This window comes from Geotrypetes seraphini, chromosome 9, assembly GCF_902459505.1.
Source record: "Geotrypetes seraphini chromosome 9, aGeoSer1.1, whole genome shotgun sequence".
Taxonomy (NCBI): Eukaryota; Metazoa; Chordata; class Amphibia; order Gymnophiona; family Dermophiidae; genus Geotrypetes; species Geotrypetes seraphini.
This window is the reverse complement of record NC_047092.1, coordinates 94055370-94074846: the sequence shown is the minus strand read 5'-3', so window position 1 is coordinate 94074846 and position 19477 is coordinate 94055370. Positions and strand designations below refer to the sequence as shown.

General features: G+C 39.5%; 1 protein-coding gene across 1 annotated transcript in view; it reads right to left on the bottom strand.

Moving 5' to 3' along the window:
* STAG1 (stromal antigen 1) overlaps window positions 1-19477 on the bottom strand; it is a 2074316-nt gene that overhangs the window by 151755 nt on the left and 1903084 nt on the right. Inside the window, 1 exon segment of the mRNA XM_033958034.1 lies at window positions 4078-4185. Within this exon segment, the coding sequence (XP_033813925.1) occupies window positions 4078-4185 (108 nt within the window).

Sequence of the window (19477 nt, the reverse complement as noted above, 5' to 3'; positions counted from 1 at the left end):
ACCAGACATTTTGTGAACACTCTGGGAGAAGAAGCCAACCCGAAGGGGAGAACTCGGTACTGCAGATGAAGGCTTCCTACCTGAAATCTGAGGTACTTGCGAAATGCTGGATGAATAGGGATATGAGTATACGCCTCTTTGAGATAGAGGGAGCACATCCAATCCCCTTGATCCATTAAGGAATATAAAGTTTGCAGAGTGAGCATTCGAAATTTCTCTTTGACTAGACATTTGTTGAGAGCTCTGAGATCTAGGATCGGTCGTAAATCCCCCGTCTTTTTGGGAACTAGAAAATAACGGGAGTAGAATCCCAAGTTCCTTTGTGGAAGAGGAACTTCCTCCACAGCTCGCAGGCGAAGAAGGGCCCGAGCTTCTTGAAGAAGAAGGGGAAGGTGCGACAGATCGGAAGGACACTCTCTTGGATGGCGATCTGGAGGTACCTGAAGGAATCGAAGAGAGTATCCCTCTCGTAGGATGGTAAGCACCCAGAGATCTGATGTAATGAGCTCCCACTGGTGATAAAACTGGGAAATGCGACCCCCTATGGGGAGGGGAGAATTTGGAAACAGAGAAATTTGAATGCTCAGGCTGAGACTGTCAAAAAGACTGAGCTGGTTTGGTGGCAGCAGGAGTCTGAGACTTTTGCTGGCGCTGTTGTTGCGGAGGACGACGAGGAGGAGGCCTGGAAAAAGCAGGAGTCGTTTTCTGAGGATAACGACGTGGAGTCTGTTTAAAACCTCTGGTTGGAGCAGATTTCGGTTTTGGTCTGATGAGAGAAGCAAAAGAGCGTTCATGTTCTGAAAAACGCTTAGTAGCTGCTTCAATAGAATCATCAAACAATTCATTCCCCAGACAAGGTAGATTCGCCAATCGATCTTGAAGATTGGGATCCATGTCAACAATGCGTAACCATGCCAAATGACACATAGCTACAGCAAAAGCAGAGACACGAGAAGATAGTTCGAAGGCATCATAGGAAGCTTGAAGCATGAAGAGTCTCAATTGAGAAAGAGTCTTAAGAATAAGTTTGAATTCAGACAGACGAGTTGTGGAGATATCCGGGTAAAAAGATGGTAAGATCTTCAGAAAGTGGTTGAAGTAAGATGTAAATATGTAGCTATAATTAAGAACTCTATTTGCCATCATAGAGTTCTGGTACAATCGGCGACCAAACTTATCCATGGTACGACCTTCTCTGCCTGGAGGAACTGAAGCGTAAATTTTTGAGGGATGCGCTTTCTTCAGAGATGATTCCACTACCAGGGATTGATGGGAAAGTTGAGATTTCTCATAACCTTTACATGGAACTGTTCGATAACGAGATTCCAATTTAGATGGAATGGCAGTGATAGAATAAGGAGTCTCCATGTTACGAACAAAGGTTTGTTTGAGAACAGGAGTCATTGGTAACCGTAGTGACTCTTTAGGTGGATGAGGAAGCTCCATATCTGCTAAATATTCAGGAGTGAATTTTGAATCTGAATGAAGATCTAGTTTGAGAGCTTGTTCCATATCGAAAATAAATTTGGCAAATGAAATGGATTTTGAATCAGATGCTTCCTCAGGTGACACACTGCGAGATTTAGGAAGTGCTGAGTAAGAAGGAGAAGCTTCTCTAGAGTATGGTGAGAGTGGTTCTGATTCAAGACGTAGAGTCACAGAAGAAGTTGTACTGTGAGGTGGAGTAAGAGAATGTTTCCTCTTAAGACTCCTGGATGGAGAAGTACCAGGTGTACGTGGTACCGAGTGGGTCGAAGTCTGAGGAGAAGTGTCTCGACGAGTGGTCTTCGACGATGGAGTCCTCGGTCGAAAAGGGCTTCGATTCGATGCTCTGTGGTGTCGAGAGCCCTGCTTCAATTTCGAAGAATGAGGCAATGAAGTCTCGGTGTCAAAAGCAGAAGACTCCCCTCGATGCTTGGAAGCAAGATGTTTCGAATGCTTCGAGCGATGCTTCGGAGGAGGTGATTCTGGAGAAGAATCCGAAGAAGGTGTCCTCTTCGGAGTCCGGGATCGGCCTCGAGACACTGGAAGCTGTGGCTGGGTGACAGGCTGATCCACCCGAGGCAAGGTCGAGGACGGAACCAATTGAGCCACCAATGAGGAAATCTGAGTGGTCAAGATAGACTTTAACATGTCCTCCAGCATCGGCACCGAGACAGAAGATTCTGGTCTCGTAGGTGCAGCAATACGCTCTGAAGAGGGCGACCTCGAAGGTGAGTATTCCCTTATCTTGGAGATACGCTTAGAAGATGGGCGTGAAGAGGACTCGGGTGGCTTCTTAAGTACGGCACCTGAAATAGAACCAGGAGACTTACCCCCTATGGAAGATTTCACCGAGGTCACTGTCTTCGAGGGAACCGAAGGAGGCATGGTCGAGGCTTTCGAGACCGAGGCTCCGGCCGGAACCAGGGTCGAAGCCTTTGAGACCGTGGGCGTCGATGTGGATGGAGTCGAAGCCTTCGAGCCCGGGGCAGCCGTCGCGGTCGAGGCAGGATCCGAAGATTGCTCCATGTCGCCAAAAAGTTGAAAAAATTGGGCACACCGTCGTCGAAAGGCCCGTGGAGTGAGAGTGAAGCAACGGTGACAGTCTTCTGGAGAATGAGTAGGACTGAAGACAGCGGCAGTGGGGAATCGGTGACCGAAATCACCCGATTGCACTGACGACAACGTTTAAACCCGGTAAGGGGCCGGGACATAGAAAAAATAAAGTCCGTGTCGAACAGAAGGAGCAATTGGGCCTAGGCCCAAGGCTCACCGGCCGGACAAGAAAGAAAAGAAACAAAAAATTTGTTTTTATTTATTTATTTATTTTTTTTTAAGTAAAGGAAAGGAGAAATTGAAGAGCACAGCGACCGAACTAATCCGAAAAAAAGAAACAGCCGCGGTGAAAAGAAGGCAATTTGCTGCAGAGATGAAGAAAAACGTGTCTTTTTGTCTCCGCGGAATTAAACGAACTGAGGATCCTCACAGGAGATGCGCCCCCTAGTTCGGGCGGGAAGGCACGCGCGCATGCGCGCTACAGCACTCGAAAGATCAAGATCTTCAAGCAAGTTTGCTTTCGAGGCTGTCCGCTGCGGGGCTCCGTCGGTGACGTCACCCATGTGTGGGAATATGCTGCCTGCTTGTCCTGGGATAAATATCTTTTCATCTATAAACCAGATGAAGCTGATGCTGTGCTCCGGGTACTTGGTCAAAAGCTGCTTGCACTGTTTCAGGCGTGTGTCTTTGTTGTATAAAGTTAACTCTTGGGCACAACGCTTTCATGAATTATCCTAACCACAGTTGTCTGGCTTATTACTGCTTCACTTGCTATTTGGCGAGTTGTTTGGTGTGTTTTTGGCGCATCCTCCTGGCTCAGTACAAGTTTGCGTATAACACCAATGTGCTCTTGTGTGTGAATCGAGAGCAGTCATCCGCTGCCTGGTTTACGATCCACAGTGCCTGTTGCTCAGATCTTTCGTAGCAATACATCAAAATGTTTTTTGTTCCAACCCTTCTGTGGGAATTCCTTCAACAATAGTGAACTGCTGTAATCTTTTAGCAGTACCAAGTTCTTTATCAAAATTTGGTCTTCTATAGTAAAAAACATTTTGATACAGGGACTGTTTACAACTATCGTCTGCTTCTGCACATATTCCTTAGCAACAATTAATTTTCACAAGGTTGTGTTGTAGTGTGGTAGGCAATATTTATAACATTTTACATTAACTTCATTCAAGAAACAACGCACTAAGGGGTTCTTTTACTAAGGTGCGGTAGACGATTTAGCGCACAATAAATGCTAACGCTAAATCGGCTACCATACCTTAGTAAAAGGAACCCTAAATTTCATAAGAATCGGCCGAGTTCTGTGGAAGATACAACAAAAACATTTTGGGGTTCACTGCCTGCTAGATATCTAAAATCTATCTCATGTATATTCATTGTGGATATTCTGAAAACCTGACTGGCTGGGAATCACTGGCCTAAATAGTAATTCTGGGTGTATTAAGTGAGAAGTTTTCAAGACCGTGATATGTGGCATCACAGGTTTAATTTGCAGTCATTCTGAAGAAATTTATCTTTTTGAAAACTTACACTGCATGTCTCACACCAGTTCTAACTTTCATATAGCTCATTGTTCTGTCTTTTCGATTTAAGTCTTCCAACTTCTGCTGGCCCAACCATGACATCTGCATCTGAGAACTAAAAGCAAATAAAATTAGTTATGTCTCCCTCATTTCAAACTCAGGTAACTATCACTTTTTAATAAGAATCTGGACAACAACATGGAGAGCCTAATAATTTTATTGGTTCCTTACCATATACCCCCTTTTACAGGTAGCTGTGCTGAATGCTCTGCGCTGCTCCCGACGCTCATAGAGTTCCTATGAGCATCGGGAGCAGAGAGGAGCATTAAGTGTGGCTCCCTGCAGTTTAATAAAAGGGGGGATAGTTTTTCATAGTCTTCATATCTTGACATAATACTTTTCTCCTCCCTTTTCACACAGTCCATTTATATTTCATAGCACACAGTCTATTTATATTTCATGTTATTTTAAACAGTTCATATACCTTTTGTGCTCTATATTCCCCCCAATTCATTTTTTCCATTTTATTACACAATTTTTTTAGCTTAACTTATACACACACACACACAGATATATCTATAAATACAGGGTAAAGCACAAAAAAATAACCCCCTAGAGTTTTTTGCTGTATTCTCAGCAACTGCTCTGAATTTCTTTTTTTTTTTTTAAGTTAGGCTTATACACACACACACACAGATATATCAATAAATAAAAGGTGAAGCACAAAAAAATAACCCCTTAGAGTTTTTTGCTGTATTCTCAGCAACTGCTTTGAATTACTTTTTTTTAGTTCAATATTTTTATTGATTTATTTATAAGAATAACAAATAACAATAAACAGGATGATCATCAGAATAAAAACATATACACAATACAGGTCAGAAGTTAAATATGTCCAAATTGAAGATTCTTCAAGAGGTTGCTTGAGTTTCATTCAAGTATGTGTCAATGGGAGACCATATACGGCGACTAGATCCGGATGAAAGAGGATTATATATTTTTCAAAAATATACTGCTCGTATCTTTTGTATAAGCATAGTGAGTTCTACCAAAAGGAGTAGTCCAGTAGAGAAGCGGATTTCCAGTTTTGTAAAACTTGTTGAATGCCTGAGATCATAATATCAATAATTTTCGGATCACAGGAACGGTTAACAAAACAGGGATGCAAGGATCGCATCATGATGATCTCAAAGGAGAGATCGTTTGAACAGTCCGTGATGACTTTTATAGTGGACCAGATTTTGTTCCAAAATGGTTGAATTTTAGAACAGGAAAAGATCATATGTGATAGTGTTCCTTGAGATGACGAGCACTACCAACAGAGATCCTCTTTAATAAGGTTCACTTTTTTCATTCAGTGAGGAGTCCAGACAGCTTTCCACATGAGAAAAAAACAAGAATTGTGACAGGTTTGCTGATAGGAGAAGTCTATTAATTTTATACCAAAATAAATTCCATTCTGCTTGAGTAAGAGAGATATTATGTTCCTGTGACCATTTATCAACGGATTCTGTAGGTAGACCAAAGTGAGAGTCTCTGAGATACTTATAGAAAGTAGAAATAGTTTTACCCTGGGAATCTACAATTTGACTCCAATGTGTTAGACAAGTTGAATCCTGAAGATTTAAATGAGTAAGTATTGAATTTAGGGTTAGTCATTGATTGTAATTAGAAATCAATGCAGGATATGCTATGGACACTTTGGGGAATTACATTAACACATTATTATGAAATAGCTGTTTGATGGTCCAGACATCATTATCTTTCCATTTTTTCCAGTTTAAAATTATTTTTTTATGTTTGATAGCAGGATTGTTCCACAGAGCCATTCTATAATGAGAGAAAACTGAGTTTTGTCTAATGAGTGAAGGGCCCCCTGAGTTGCAACTAAAAGGGTATATTGTTTCAAATGTTTAGGTAGATTCATGGTAGGGAGTACATTTAATGGTATAGGTTTACATAAGTGAATTTCCAAATCCAGCCAAGAAGGAATTGCAGAGAAGTTTTGTTGTGGATCAAATAAGATCCATTGAGAACCATATTTTGCTAAAGAGGCTAAATGGTATCTATAAAAATCAGGGATATTGAGGCCTCCATTGTATTTAGAAGCTTTCAATTTATGTATTGAAATTCTCGGCTTTTTTGATTTTCATATAAACTTAGTAATCTGTTGGTCTATCCATTTATATAAAGAGGGCTTACATAGCATTGGAAGCATGTATAAGATATAAGTAATTTGAGGAGCCAGAGTCATCTTTAAGGTGGATATCCTGCCCCACCACAAAATATATAAAGCGGACCATTTAGTGAGAGAAACGGTAATTATTTCTTTCAATTTAGATATGTTCTTTTCCATCGCTAGTATGTGATTTTTATGAATAAAAGTACCTGTGCTGTACTTAATTGGAGATGTCGATCACAAGAAGTCAAATTGATCAATATCGGTTTTATTGACCGAGTCATTAAGAGGGAATATTACAGATTTTTCCCAATTTACTTTGTAGCCTGAGAATTGCGAGTATAAGTTAGTAAGTTGAACAGAGGCTGGAAGGGACCTTATGGGATTAAGGAAAAACAGCAGAATGTCGTCAGCATAAGCAGCAATTTTTATTTCTCTAGAGGAAGATGGAATGCCATGTATGAGATTTGATTGTCTGATTATATTTAGTAATGGTTCTAGTGAGAAGTTAAAAAATAGGGGAGATAGAGGACATCCCTGTCTATTGCCTCTTTTTAGTGCTATTGGATCTGAAAGAATACCATTGATAAGTATTTTGGAGACAGGTTTCCAGTACAAAGAATGTATCCAGAAGACAAAACTTTCAACAAAATTGAACCATCTCAGAACCTGCAGCAGGAACTGCCATTCCACTCTATCGAATGCCTTTTCTGCAGCGATAGTCAGTCCTACTACAAGTTCCAAGAGGGTTTTAGCAAGAGAATTAACATTATGAAAAATTCTGAGATTATCTCCGATATATCGGTTTTTGATAAATCCTACTTGATCTGGAAGGATAAGTTGTTCTATTACTTTATTTAGACTGTTAGAGAGTAATTTAACCAAAATTTTATAATCTGAGTTTAATAATGAAATTGGTCTATAATTTTTAACTAATGTGGGATCTCTTTCTGGTTTGGGGAATATAATAATATTGGCTTCTGCAAAGTTAGGTTGGTCATGTATGAAATTGTAGTAAGTGATTACGGTAGGTGTGGAGACAATTGAATAGCAAACTTTTTGTAGAATTCACTAGTCATTCTATCTGGGCCGGGTGATTTATTCATAGCAAGTTTGGATATGGTCATGAGTAATTCCTGAGATGTGATAGGGGCCTCTAGTTATTGCTTAACTTGTTGTGAAAGAACTGGATGTGAACTTGTATCTAGATATACAGAAGAATCATGTTTATTTGATGTGGTTTCAGATTGAAATAAATGGGAGCAGAAATTTTCAAATTCTGATCTGATGAGTTTGAGATGTTAAACTTAAATCTTTATTGTTTTTGATGGATGAAATATGGAATTTTACTTTTTTAGCTTTGAGGTATCTGGCTAATGATTTTCCGGGTTTATTATCTCTCATATAATGTCCAGATTTGTATAAAATATATCATTGTTAGCTAAACCCGATGACAGGGTGTTGTAATCATATTTAATTTTAAGTAATTGAGATTTTATCAATTGATTGTTTGGGTTATTTATATACCGAATTTCTGTAAGCTTGATATTAGTTTCTAGATCTTTTAATTGTTTAAAGAATTGCTTTTTTTTCCAAGCTAATAGACTGATCCCTCTTCCCCTTAGTGTTGCTTTATAAGCTTCCCAGATCGTAGAAGGTGATAAATCTAAACCTGAATGATTATTTTGAAAAAGTTCTTCTGTGAAGGAATGAATTTTCTTAACCAATTCTTCGTCAGTTATAAGAAAGTTATTAAGTCTCCAGGAATGGTTTGGTGTGCAGGTTTGAGAGTTTAAGAATCAATGAGATAGGGGCATGATCAGAGATGAGAATTGTGTGAATAGTAGATTTGTATATTGTTGGAGATAAACTTGAGGAAATGAGAAAGTAATCCAATCTAGCATAGGTGTTATATGGTGGAGAATAGTGTGTATAATCCTTTCCTTTTGGATTCTGTGTTCTCCAGGGATTTATTAGGCTGAAATTTGATATCATTGCATTGATTTCATCTCTCATTTTGGATTCTGAGGGACGACATTTAGATGTTCTGTCTAAACAATTTTTATTGATGACAACAGAACAGCAAAACAAGAATATCAAACAACACCAGCCAAATGTAAGCAAATACCATGGAAGCAACAGCCACAATCCAGGTCATCAACAATTTTTGATAACCAGAATAACATAGATAAACCCCCCTCCCCCACTCTGAATATGGTTAGGCAATACAACCCTGAGCACATACAGAGGGATAACAATACAACTAAAAAGCAAAAGGCAAAACCCTGCCCTCCAACCAATCAGAGATACCCCACTTCAAAGGAAACCTATATAGAAAAAGAAGCTAAACCGCAAGCACAAACCAAACCCCTCCCTACCTCCCCCTCCCTGCCAACTCTACAAAATGCCCCACAAAACAACAGATGTTCTGTCTAATAACAGGTCCAAAGGCTGATTAAAATCACCTCCAATGATAAGAGGTATATCTGGAAATTTTAATAAAGAGTTTTGTAAATCTTGAAAAAACTGGGGAGTCTGAGACAGGTGCGTATATAGTCAAGAGAATAAAGGAAATATTTTTGAGTAAAGCATGGATTAGGCACCATCTACCTTCAGCATCTGAATCATGTGAGGTGATTGTAAGTGATAGGGAGAATTTAATATATGTTGAGACACCATTCTTTTTTTAAATAGCTGGTGAAAAATAAGGAGTAGAGTATCCCATAATTAAGGTTTTAGAGCTATCCATGAAAGATAAATGAGTCTCCTGGAACAGAATGATGTCTGGTTTGTGTGAAAGTATGTAGTTTCAAATTTATTTCAAATTTTTTATAACACTCAATCAGACTTCTGAGTGGTGTACAATAAAAATACAGTTTTCAACAAAAGAAGGTTTGCATTTGACAATTAAAATCTACATGACAAACTCAGACAAAGACGGATGGGAACAAATGGAAAAAGGGGTAGGAACTACAATATTTTGAGAAAAGAGAACAATTAAGGAAAAAATGACAGGGAAGGGAAGGATGATGCCTTCTGCTGACGGCATGTGGTTAGCCCTTATAAGGGCAATTAGGTATCAAATGCATCTTGGAACAGAAATGTTTTTAGCTTTGTTTTAAAATGAAGCAGATAATTCTTCACGATGATAATTAGGACTAAAATTCCAAAGGGAATGGTGCGGTCACTGCAAAATTATTTGATCTTATTGTGTTTATGTACTTTAGGGATGGGACTGCAAGAAGATTTTGTGTGCTTTAGATGGACAATAAGGAATTAGTAAGCTATTGATAAATACAGGTTGGTTACTTTGACGTGTCTTGAATGTAAGTAATAGAATTTTATAACTGTAGTTTGTTACTTTCTTGCATTTAATACAATGATTAAGACCACTGACGTTAAATGACATAATATATAAATCCAACATTATCTGAAATCAAAAGAGAGATACACATTATAGTGGATGAGAATTAACGAACATAGAGATAATTTAATTCGATAAGACCTGATGTGAAAAACATGTGAGGAAATGAGACATCCTGAAATATAACATGAAAAATGGTGACACATCTTAAAGGCTACACTAGTGACTGCACTCCTTTATAAAGTTAAATCAGCAAAGTCAGCAAAGTCAACCACTAAAAAGCTAAGTAATTTGGTTGCTGTTTTTCTCAGTGTCTAGCTTACACTTCCTTTTTGCAACCCGACTGTGGGTTAGCTGTTTTAAGTGCTTTTTGAAAATGCTTTAAAAAAATATGTATGGGGGTCAATGATTGGAGTTGGAGCGATTGTACTACGCTGATTTTTTCCAGTTTGTGAGTGTCACTGCTGTGCGTAGGCTCCGTTTCTGAGACCCAAGCCCTTCTAGTTGTCTGGGCTTATATGTAGAAGTGTAGTGCTGGGTAATAGCAGTATTTGCATTGGTTCTCTACTATATATTTATATATACTGCTGGGGTATTGTGTTGTAGTTTACACATCTTAAAGGCTGTCAGCCAGAAATATATCATCCAACAAACGAAAGGAAAATGGGTGGGTTTGAAACCACAATCAGCGTACCTCCACACTGACTGTTTCTTCCATCAAGAGCAAATCGTGAGAAAGGAAAGTCTATTACCTTACTGAGAGAGCCTCAAGAATCTGTATGAGAGTCATTGCATTTTAATGGAATCAATGTATTGTTGCAGGTCAGCAGGCTCCAAAAAAGTTGAGGTTTTATTATTATACGTAACTTTCATACACGCTGGGTACAATAGACTGTATCTACCTCCAATGTTTTGAGGTCTTGGTGTTCTTGCAGAAAGAGTTTTCGTTGAGTAGCTGTTGTTTTGGTCAGATCTGGAATGAAAAGGATTTTCTTTCCTTGGTAAAGAAGGTGTTCATTTTCTTTCATTGTGTTGAGGATCTGAAGAGCGTGTTGATAGTGTAGAATTTTAGTTATGATTGGTCTCAGAGACATCTGGGATGTATTAGGCCATGAGAGAAAACGATGCGCCCTTTCAAGCTCTAGCGGTAAATCGAAAGTAATACCCAGCAGGGTAGGTATAAGATTACTAAGAAAGGCTATAGCATCTGAGCCTTCTGAAGATTCTGGGATTCCCAGTACATGAATATTATTTCTTCTGTTCCTATTAGCTAAGTCCTTGAGATTGTTTTTCAGAAGCATGATCTCTCTGTCATGTTTAGGGATGAGTGAGTCAGCGTGTGCATGCTTTGAAGTAAAATCCTCAAGTGCGTCTATTCTATGACAAGCATCAGTGAATTGCGCATTGAATTTCAATTTCTGTTCTGATTAATTGTGATTCTTCCACCTGTTTAGTCATTATTTCCAACAGCAGCAATTCAAGCTGCAAATCGATGGACTTCTGTACCATTTTGTCAGGGGAAGAGGGCTCATGTTTAGGCCTCTTTACCACTCGGAATAGGAGAGTTCTGCTGCTCTGCTTTATTATTTTTTGTAGAAGACATTCTTCAAAATAATAGGTATACTGGTATCAAATATGGGTGTCTTCAAAGCTCAGTAAGGACACAAATTATCTGCATTTATTGCCATTTTCGAAACCAGCTTAGTCAGCACGCCTGGTTGCCATGTTCATCAAGCCACGCCCCCTCACTGCTCTGAATTCCAATGAGAAATGTTTTATACTAAGAGGCTCATTTTCAAAGCACTTAGACACACAAAGTACCATAGAAACCTATGGTGCTTTGTGTGTCTGCTTGGAAAGTGAGCCCCTTAGTTATCATACTTAAGTATCACTATTAAACATTTAATTATCTTAAGCTATGTTGATGTTACTCACATTTTAGCATTACTACCTAGGAATTATTTTTGCGTTAAAAGTGTGTGAGCTAAAATAGTAAAATAACATAATTCAAATGATATAATTAACAATGTATCAGAATTTTGCAGTCACTATGAATTCTGTGTCCACCTGCAGTGTTAACACAGGCCCTCATTTGCTTTACAAAGTCCTTTAAAGTCTTGTCAATTAGTCCCTGTGGCAAGCTGTTCCAGATCATCTGCAGTCTTCCTTCAGTTAGGTGATTGTTTGTTCTCCAAAGGTCTGCATCACTGTGTCATTAAAATGGGACAAAAAGAGCAAAGACTGCAGTGATGATGTACAGGATGCCAAGATTTTATTAAACAATCATAAAACACATAAAACAGTTTGTTTCCAAAAGGACTGATAAGACCGGACTCAACATGGTCCGTGTTTCGAAGAAACCCTCCTTCCTCAGGGATCCAAATGCATGTCAGAACAAAATGACCTGATAGATAACAACTGAATGAAAGCTGGAAACAGCAGAGTAACAGTTAGTGCTCTTGCGCGATGCAGGGCCAAAAGTTTGAAAGACACCATTTTGAAGCTTTTGCTTCAGACTTTATACAAGTGATGCGGGGAGAGCCTAGGAAAAATTTGGAAAAAAGTAAGTACTCTTTGTAACAGTGAGTTATCTAACATTAGTAGTGTCTTTTTCAGCAAAAGAATGGTGGGTTAGCTCTTTTAAAATAATGATTTAATCAATAAGAACCGGAGGAATTAAACTTTAACAATATTTTTCAGTAAGTTAGCTTTGTTAATAAGAGGAGGCAGATAGACTATTTAAAGATTTTGAGACTTGTCTAATTATAAGAAGTAGTAAATTTATTTCTGCCAACTGGGGATAAATAAGTACAGTATTATTATTAAATAACAACAAATTTTATAGAAACAGTGCTATTTTAAATTACCTAATCATAACATTGATGATTTTAAAAGTGAAGTCAAACAAGACAGTTTGATTTAGTTCTAAATTATTAGAAAAGTATATCAACCAATTAAGCCCCAGTGACAAGTTAGTTAGCTCAGTAAAGTAATGAACTAGTAAAATATAGATATTTTGTAATTTGAGGTCAATCAATACAGGTTTACATAATGAAAACTATTAAGCTGTTGAGTTTGATTAAATACTGTTGATTCAAATATAATGATGATGGAATTATCATGATGAATGTAATAATCATGATTTATAGCAGGTAATCGAATATATTAGTTTTAAAAACAAGGTAGATAATAAAATTTTAGTGAATTCATAATGATATCAAGTTCATATTTATTATTACATCATTGGGTGATTTCCATGAAGATTTATATAGTAAGTTAATTATATAATGAAATTAAATTAAATATTAACATAAGTAATTAATTAAAAAAATTAAGTTGGGATTTGCACTTTATAAAAATTTATAATGCAGATGTTTTAATGCAGCATAAAAAAAGAGTGAAGAGCAACAGCCCTTGAAGAAACATACCAGTGAAACAGCTGGGTAGCCGTCAGGCCATAAGTTAAGTGCTCTTCTTAAATCTTTATATAGCACCACATATATGCATTAAGGTATTGCCTGCATTAAGAAATATAAATAAAGACCGATGATGAATACGCTACCCCAGCAAGCACACAAAATGAATTAACTAGTGTCTTGGGTATTTGAGATCTTAGTACAAATATAATCTGCAAGCAGTTTGTACACAAGTATTTAAACTTTTACAGTACGAACATTTTAGAACACACAAACATCGATGGATGGTCACGCTAAAAAGTCTATGAGTTTGCTGTGTTTAAAGATAATATTCTACTTGGCACATAAACGCAGATAGCAACAACAAATAAAGCTTTAAAATTTCACAATGAAATTCCAAGCAGTTGTTGAGAAAACTGCAAAAAACTAAGAATAAACTTTTTTTGCCTTACCCTGTATATGTATGCATACCTGTGTGTGTGATACAAACGAGAGCTGGCTGAAAAGTTATGAGACTGTTTATTTTATTCAGAATTCGATAACGATAACTTCACAGGATCTGAACATTTTTCTTTTTCAAAGTAGTGTCCTCCATATTCAATACATTTTTTATAGCGTTTCAAAAATGATTCAAAGGCCTGCAGTAGATTGTTTTGTGGGGAGTCCAAAGGAAAAGCAGAATGAGCCAGATCTTCAAATGAACCACACTTTAATGGCAACCAAAACAACATTTATAGAATATCATATAAGCATACAATGGACACGACATGGGTTGTGTATGAGCAAATGTGCCCGCATCAGGAGTCCAAAGTGTTAGTCACTGTTTCTTGAGTAATCAATGGCCATAAGACCATAAGAATAGCCTTACTAGTTCAGACCAATGGTCCATTAAGCCCAGAAGCCCGTTCCCAAGGTGGCCAATCCAGGTCACCAGTACCTGACCAAAACCCAAGGAGTAACAATATTCCATGCTACTGATCCAGCGCAAGCAGTGGCTTCCCCATGTCTTTCTCAATAACAGATTATTAACTTTTCCTCCAGGAAATTGTCCAAACTTTTCTTAAAACCAGCTACGCTATCTGCTCTTACCACAACCTCTGGCAATGTGTTCCAGAGCTTAACTATTCTCTGAGTGAAAAAAATTTACTCCTATTGGTTTTAAAAGTGTGATTCATATGAAGACCTGGTTCATTATGCTCCTTCTTGGACTCCCTGGGACTTGTGCAGAGTATATTTTCTCCAATATTTGGTAGATTGTTTTGCAACATCACTTTTAGCACTGCGGCTTTGCCATTTTTTCACCTTAGTATTCGTGTACACTTCAACTCATCATTGCATCTGCTCTTCTGTAATATTTCTGGGTACCCTCCTTCACACACGCGATGCATTTTCAGTTACTGTCACAATATATTGAATCTGTTCAAATGAGATGCCAAGTGAAGCCAAAAGTTCACGTAAAGTTTGCCTTCTGCCATTTTGCAACATTTTTGTAGCTTTGACATTGATGACATCCATAATTGAGGTAGATGGCCTCCCACACGTGTTTCGTCAGTCATGCCCATGTTATCCTCTTTGAAATGCTTCCTCCACCGAAATACTGCAGCACAGCTAATTGTTTCATCACCGTACACTTGCCGTAACATTTCAAGAGTTTGATTACTGCTCTTTCCAAATTTTTTCAATCACACATCTCTGGCATACTCTCATAGACATGTCTCCCTCATCTGCCATGATGAAAAATATGAAGTTCTTCCTCTTAATGTGACCAAACAAAGAAGACTATGACAGTCCAACTGCAGGTTCAAAAATGTTGATCACAAGAACCAGCACAGCATTGCATTGGAGGTACAGGAGGAAATGCATAGAGGAACTTTTCTTGCCATTTCAGCAGAAAAACATCTGACTCCGGGTGATTGGGAGTGTTCTGTTTCTCTGCTAGATAGACTGCTCTGAGTAGTATTTTGCGAGTAATCACCCAAGTTCATATTTCTATGACTTCCTGGCAGAAAGGGTGAGACCCTGTGTCTCTGTTATTTGTTTAAATAGAACATAGCAACTTGATTGTCAGTGAGTATAAGGATTACTTGATTTTGCATGTGATCTTGGAAGGTGGAAAGGGCATTGTAAATTGTTCAGAGCTCCAGGAAATTGATAAGGAGAGTTTTCTTATGAGAAGTCCAGATTCCTTGAGTGTGGAGGCTGTCAAGATGGGCTCCCCAGTCTAGCATGGAAGTGTCTGTGGTGAGAAGCTTCTGGTGGGGAGGAGGCTGGAAGGGGAGGTCTCTGGACAGATTGGATGGAAGCATTTACCAATGCAAGGAGTGATAAAAAGTCTGAGATCCTTGAATTATTGCAAAGAGAGATACGGTGGGACGAGAGAGTCCGTTGGGGAACTCTGAGGTGTAGAAGTACAAATGGAGTGATATGAACTGTCAAAGCCATGTGACCCAGGCAACGTAACATTTGTTGTGTAGTTATGTGTGGTAGGGAGGAAACTTTCTGACACAGGTGAAAGAGATTGTTGACTCTCTGTTGAAGTAGAAAAGCTCGAACTTGAGTAGTGTCTAAAACAGCTCCTATGGACTCTAAGGTCTGTGTCGGTTGGAGATGTGGCTTCTGGTATATCACTGCAAACCCCAGTAGTTCTAGTAGACAAACTGTCGAGTTGATGACGTACTGAGCTTGTTGCGATGATGAGGCCTTGATCAACCAGTCATCTAGATCAATGTTCTTCAACCTTTTTACACATATCGACCGGCGGAAATAAAATAATTGTTTTTGTAGACCGGCACCGGTCCACGGACCGGCGGTTGAAGAACACTGGGCTATGTCTTGGGCCAGACCCTTCCCACCTCTGCCCCAATAATAGTACTAATTTTAACACTATTTTTTCCATTCATTTATCACATACAATATGAAATGCTTCCTCCACCGGAATACTGCAGCACAGCTAATTGTTTCATCACCGTACACTTGCCGTAACATTTCAAGAGTTTGATTACTGCTCTTTCAAAATGTTTTCATCTGCCATGTTTTTTCCAACCTACTGGAATAGCCGACTAAATCAATCCTCCTCAATCAGACACAGAAGATCCCACTCACTTTTCTCTCACCCGTCATCCAAAGATGTCAAACGAAAAAAACTTTATGACAACCTAATAGCCTCCAAAGCAGCTAAACTGGACAGACAAATCACTACTCTGTTATCTTCGACTTCAGACTACAAAGCCTTCAGGAGAGATATTAAAACCATACTCTTCAAAAAACACATAAAACCTATCCAGCACAACCAATCCCAACCAAATATTTAACACTCTATTTACCCTTAGATCTCTCTAATACTCTTATCTATCAAACGTTATCTAAAACCCATAATTTCACCCTATTCTTATCTCCTAAAGACCTCCACTTCCCTTTGGTAACTCTTTACCCAATGTTTATTACCTTAAAAAATTCTATGTCATCGCTTATTCTATTCCTTTTAATTTGAATGTAATTCTTGTTTTTAGTTTGAATGTAATCGGCCTTGAACCACAAGGTAATGGCGGAATAGAAATCACTAATGTAATGTATGTATGTAATATGCACACAATATAGTCTAATTAACAACACATAATGGTTAACCACAAAATTAAACTACACAAAGCACACTGTATGCTTCTCAACATTCATTCCTACCAGAACACAGTTAACCTCTATGCAAATACGGGACCAAAAACTGAAAGTACTAATATATACAACAAATCCTAAAATGCAAGACTCTGCATGCAGTACAACCCCAAAGAAAAAGAAACATATGCATTTATTCCTGAACAGTGCAAAATACAGACAACAGATGTAAATCAATCACTAAATTCAAAAATAAAATCATTCCCTCTACCTTTGTCTCCCTCCCTCCATGCTGTGCGTTAACTTCTGGCCTGCTCCCACCTGGCTATTTTATGCCACCCCCTGTGTTATCTTCAGGCCGGCTCCCTCTTCCTCACTGACGCAGTGCACAAAGCCACGGGCAGTGGCTCCTCAAGCATCCCACACTTCATCTGGAAGCCTTCCCTCTGATGTTGTGACGTCAGAGAGAAGGCTTCCAGTTCAGGCGCAGGACGTGCGTAGGAGCTGCTTCCTGCGGCTTTGTGCATCGCAGCACTGAGGAAGAGGGAGCCAGCCCAAAGATAATGCTGCATTGATCGCACTGCGGACCGGCGGTTGAAGAGCATTGTCTCGGCCCAATGCATGTGCCGGCCCTGTGGACAAGCAGGAAATTTTCTGCGGACCGGCGGTTGAAGAACAATGATCTAGATAAAGGAAATACATGAAACCCCCATGAGTGAAGGGTTGCAGCTACAACTACCAGGCATTTCATGAGCACTCCTGGTGCCGATGCCAGGCTAAAGATTAAGACACTGTATTGAAAGTGGCGAGAACCCACTCGATTTCCTAATGGGCAGTTATTTCTTGTGGGCTGGTAAGAGTGGAAGGTGAGTGTATACTTCTAGATAGCAGGCGGTGTAGACGTTGATGCCAGTGTAGATTGAGGTTGAGCACTGGGTTCGGAATCCCCAGCCATGCTCGATGTCCCTGATGTAGTACTGAAGTACTTTTGAAATTGAAGTTTCTGGGCTTTTAACGACCTCTTCTTCATACAAGAGCAGAGTGCACAAGAAATGTCTTGATGCTCAGGATTGCAACACACCAGTTGTGCAGGTCAGTGTCTGAAATGGTCTTGTACTGAGTGCATCTCTTGAAGCTGCTATGTGCTTTGGAAATCAAGGGGAAAATCGCAGATGTGAAAACAAAGGGCTCAACAGCCCAGGGAGCTTGAGTAAAACTCAAACCAAAAATAGCTTGATGCTCCCGGAACGGAAAAAGGTTTCAAGTGGCCCAAAGGCCTACAAACAAAAAAGTTGACTACGTGGGAAGGAGCTAAAAAAAACAACAACAAATGATGACAAAAAACAAATGAAAAAGTAAATGGAAGGCACTCAAAAAGACAAAAGTTTGATGTGCTGAGACCTATGAAAGCACAGCTTCCTAGCTCTGTGGAAAACTAAGAACTGCAGGCTCCGTGAGCTGACTTCTGGAGGGAAGGCACCAACATATGCGTGATACGGGCAGTGCTTAAAATTTAAAGTGACAGTATACTTGTTACCGCTCTGTAATGAGTTCCATTGATGATGTCACCCACAAGTGAGAATATTATACCTGCTTGTCCTCGGAGAACAGAAGGTACAGTATACGATAGGATTTTTCTGCTGAATATTCTGGCGACTCCTCATCCGAGTGGTTGGAGATATCTGAGTCAGATTTTTCGAGTTGCAGATCTCCTACTAGAGGAATCAGGGAGCTTGTGCTAAGATGTAGGTTGATATTCTGAGGCAGGAGATAGCTCCTCCACCAATGACTATGCATGCATTGCATGGGTCCATGCCAATTCTGATGTTTGATGTTGAGCCAGGGTGCATGATTTAATTCTCAATTAAAACTCCGATGTATCCTTGGGTTGGGCTGAGGCAGGCATGGAAGTCTTTAGTGCCTATGAAGACTATGACTGCAGTAGCCCCAAAAGCTCTTGTCTGAGCATAGCCTGGATCTCCTCCCGGAGAATCGATGTCAGTAACAGAAGAGACATTGGAATAAAAGCAGTCTACTGCATGACTGCAGTGCAAGTTGCCTTGAACACTCTTTTGCATGAGCGTACGTAGCGCTATCTTTACTACTCTAAATTTCATTATTACACATCTGGAAATAAACATGGCAGACTGCTGGCAACATTGACTAGATCCTGGAGGTCCAATCGCTACATCTCTCGCCTCCTCCTTTAGTTGGGAGTGACGGTGACCACTACACCTGATATTGCAGATAGCTTTCGAAACTACTATGCTGCCTTTTACTCTGCAAGAGACAACTTTGAGGGACCGGCGGTTAGTGGTTATCTGGCAAATGCCGGGGTGCCCAGGCTATCCTCTCCGGACCGATTGCATCTGAATAGGCCTATACAGGGGAAGGAACTTCAGGTAGCAGTGAAACAACTTAAAAATTGCACTTCCCCGGGTCCGGACGGTTTTTCCACTGAGTTTTATAAACTATTATTCCCATCTTTTTGTGGTCCTTTAATGGCCTATTACATGGTGGCCCTGGAAAGGAGGTAGGTTCCCCACGGGTGCAAACCATGCACATATCACTAGAGAATGACACGGTGAAAAAATTGGTCCCCGTCACCGCCCCGTCCCCGTCTCACCATCCCCGTCACCGCCCCGTCCCCGTCTCACCATCCCCGTCACCGCCCCGTCCCCGTCTCACCATCCTCTTCACCGCCCCGTCACCGCCACTGCCACCCCATTCACCGCCCCGTCACCGCCACTGCAATCCCATTCACTTTTCTTTATTTACGTATAAAGGAAACATTCTTTAAAACTTTAAAACTTAGTTAAATATTAGTTAATAACTATAC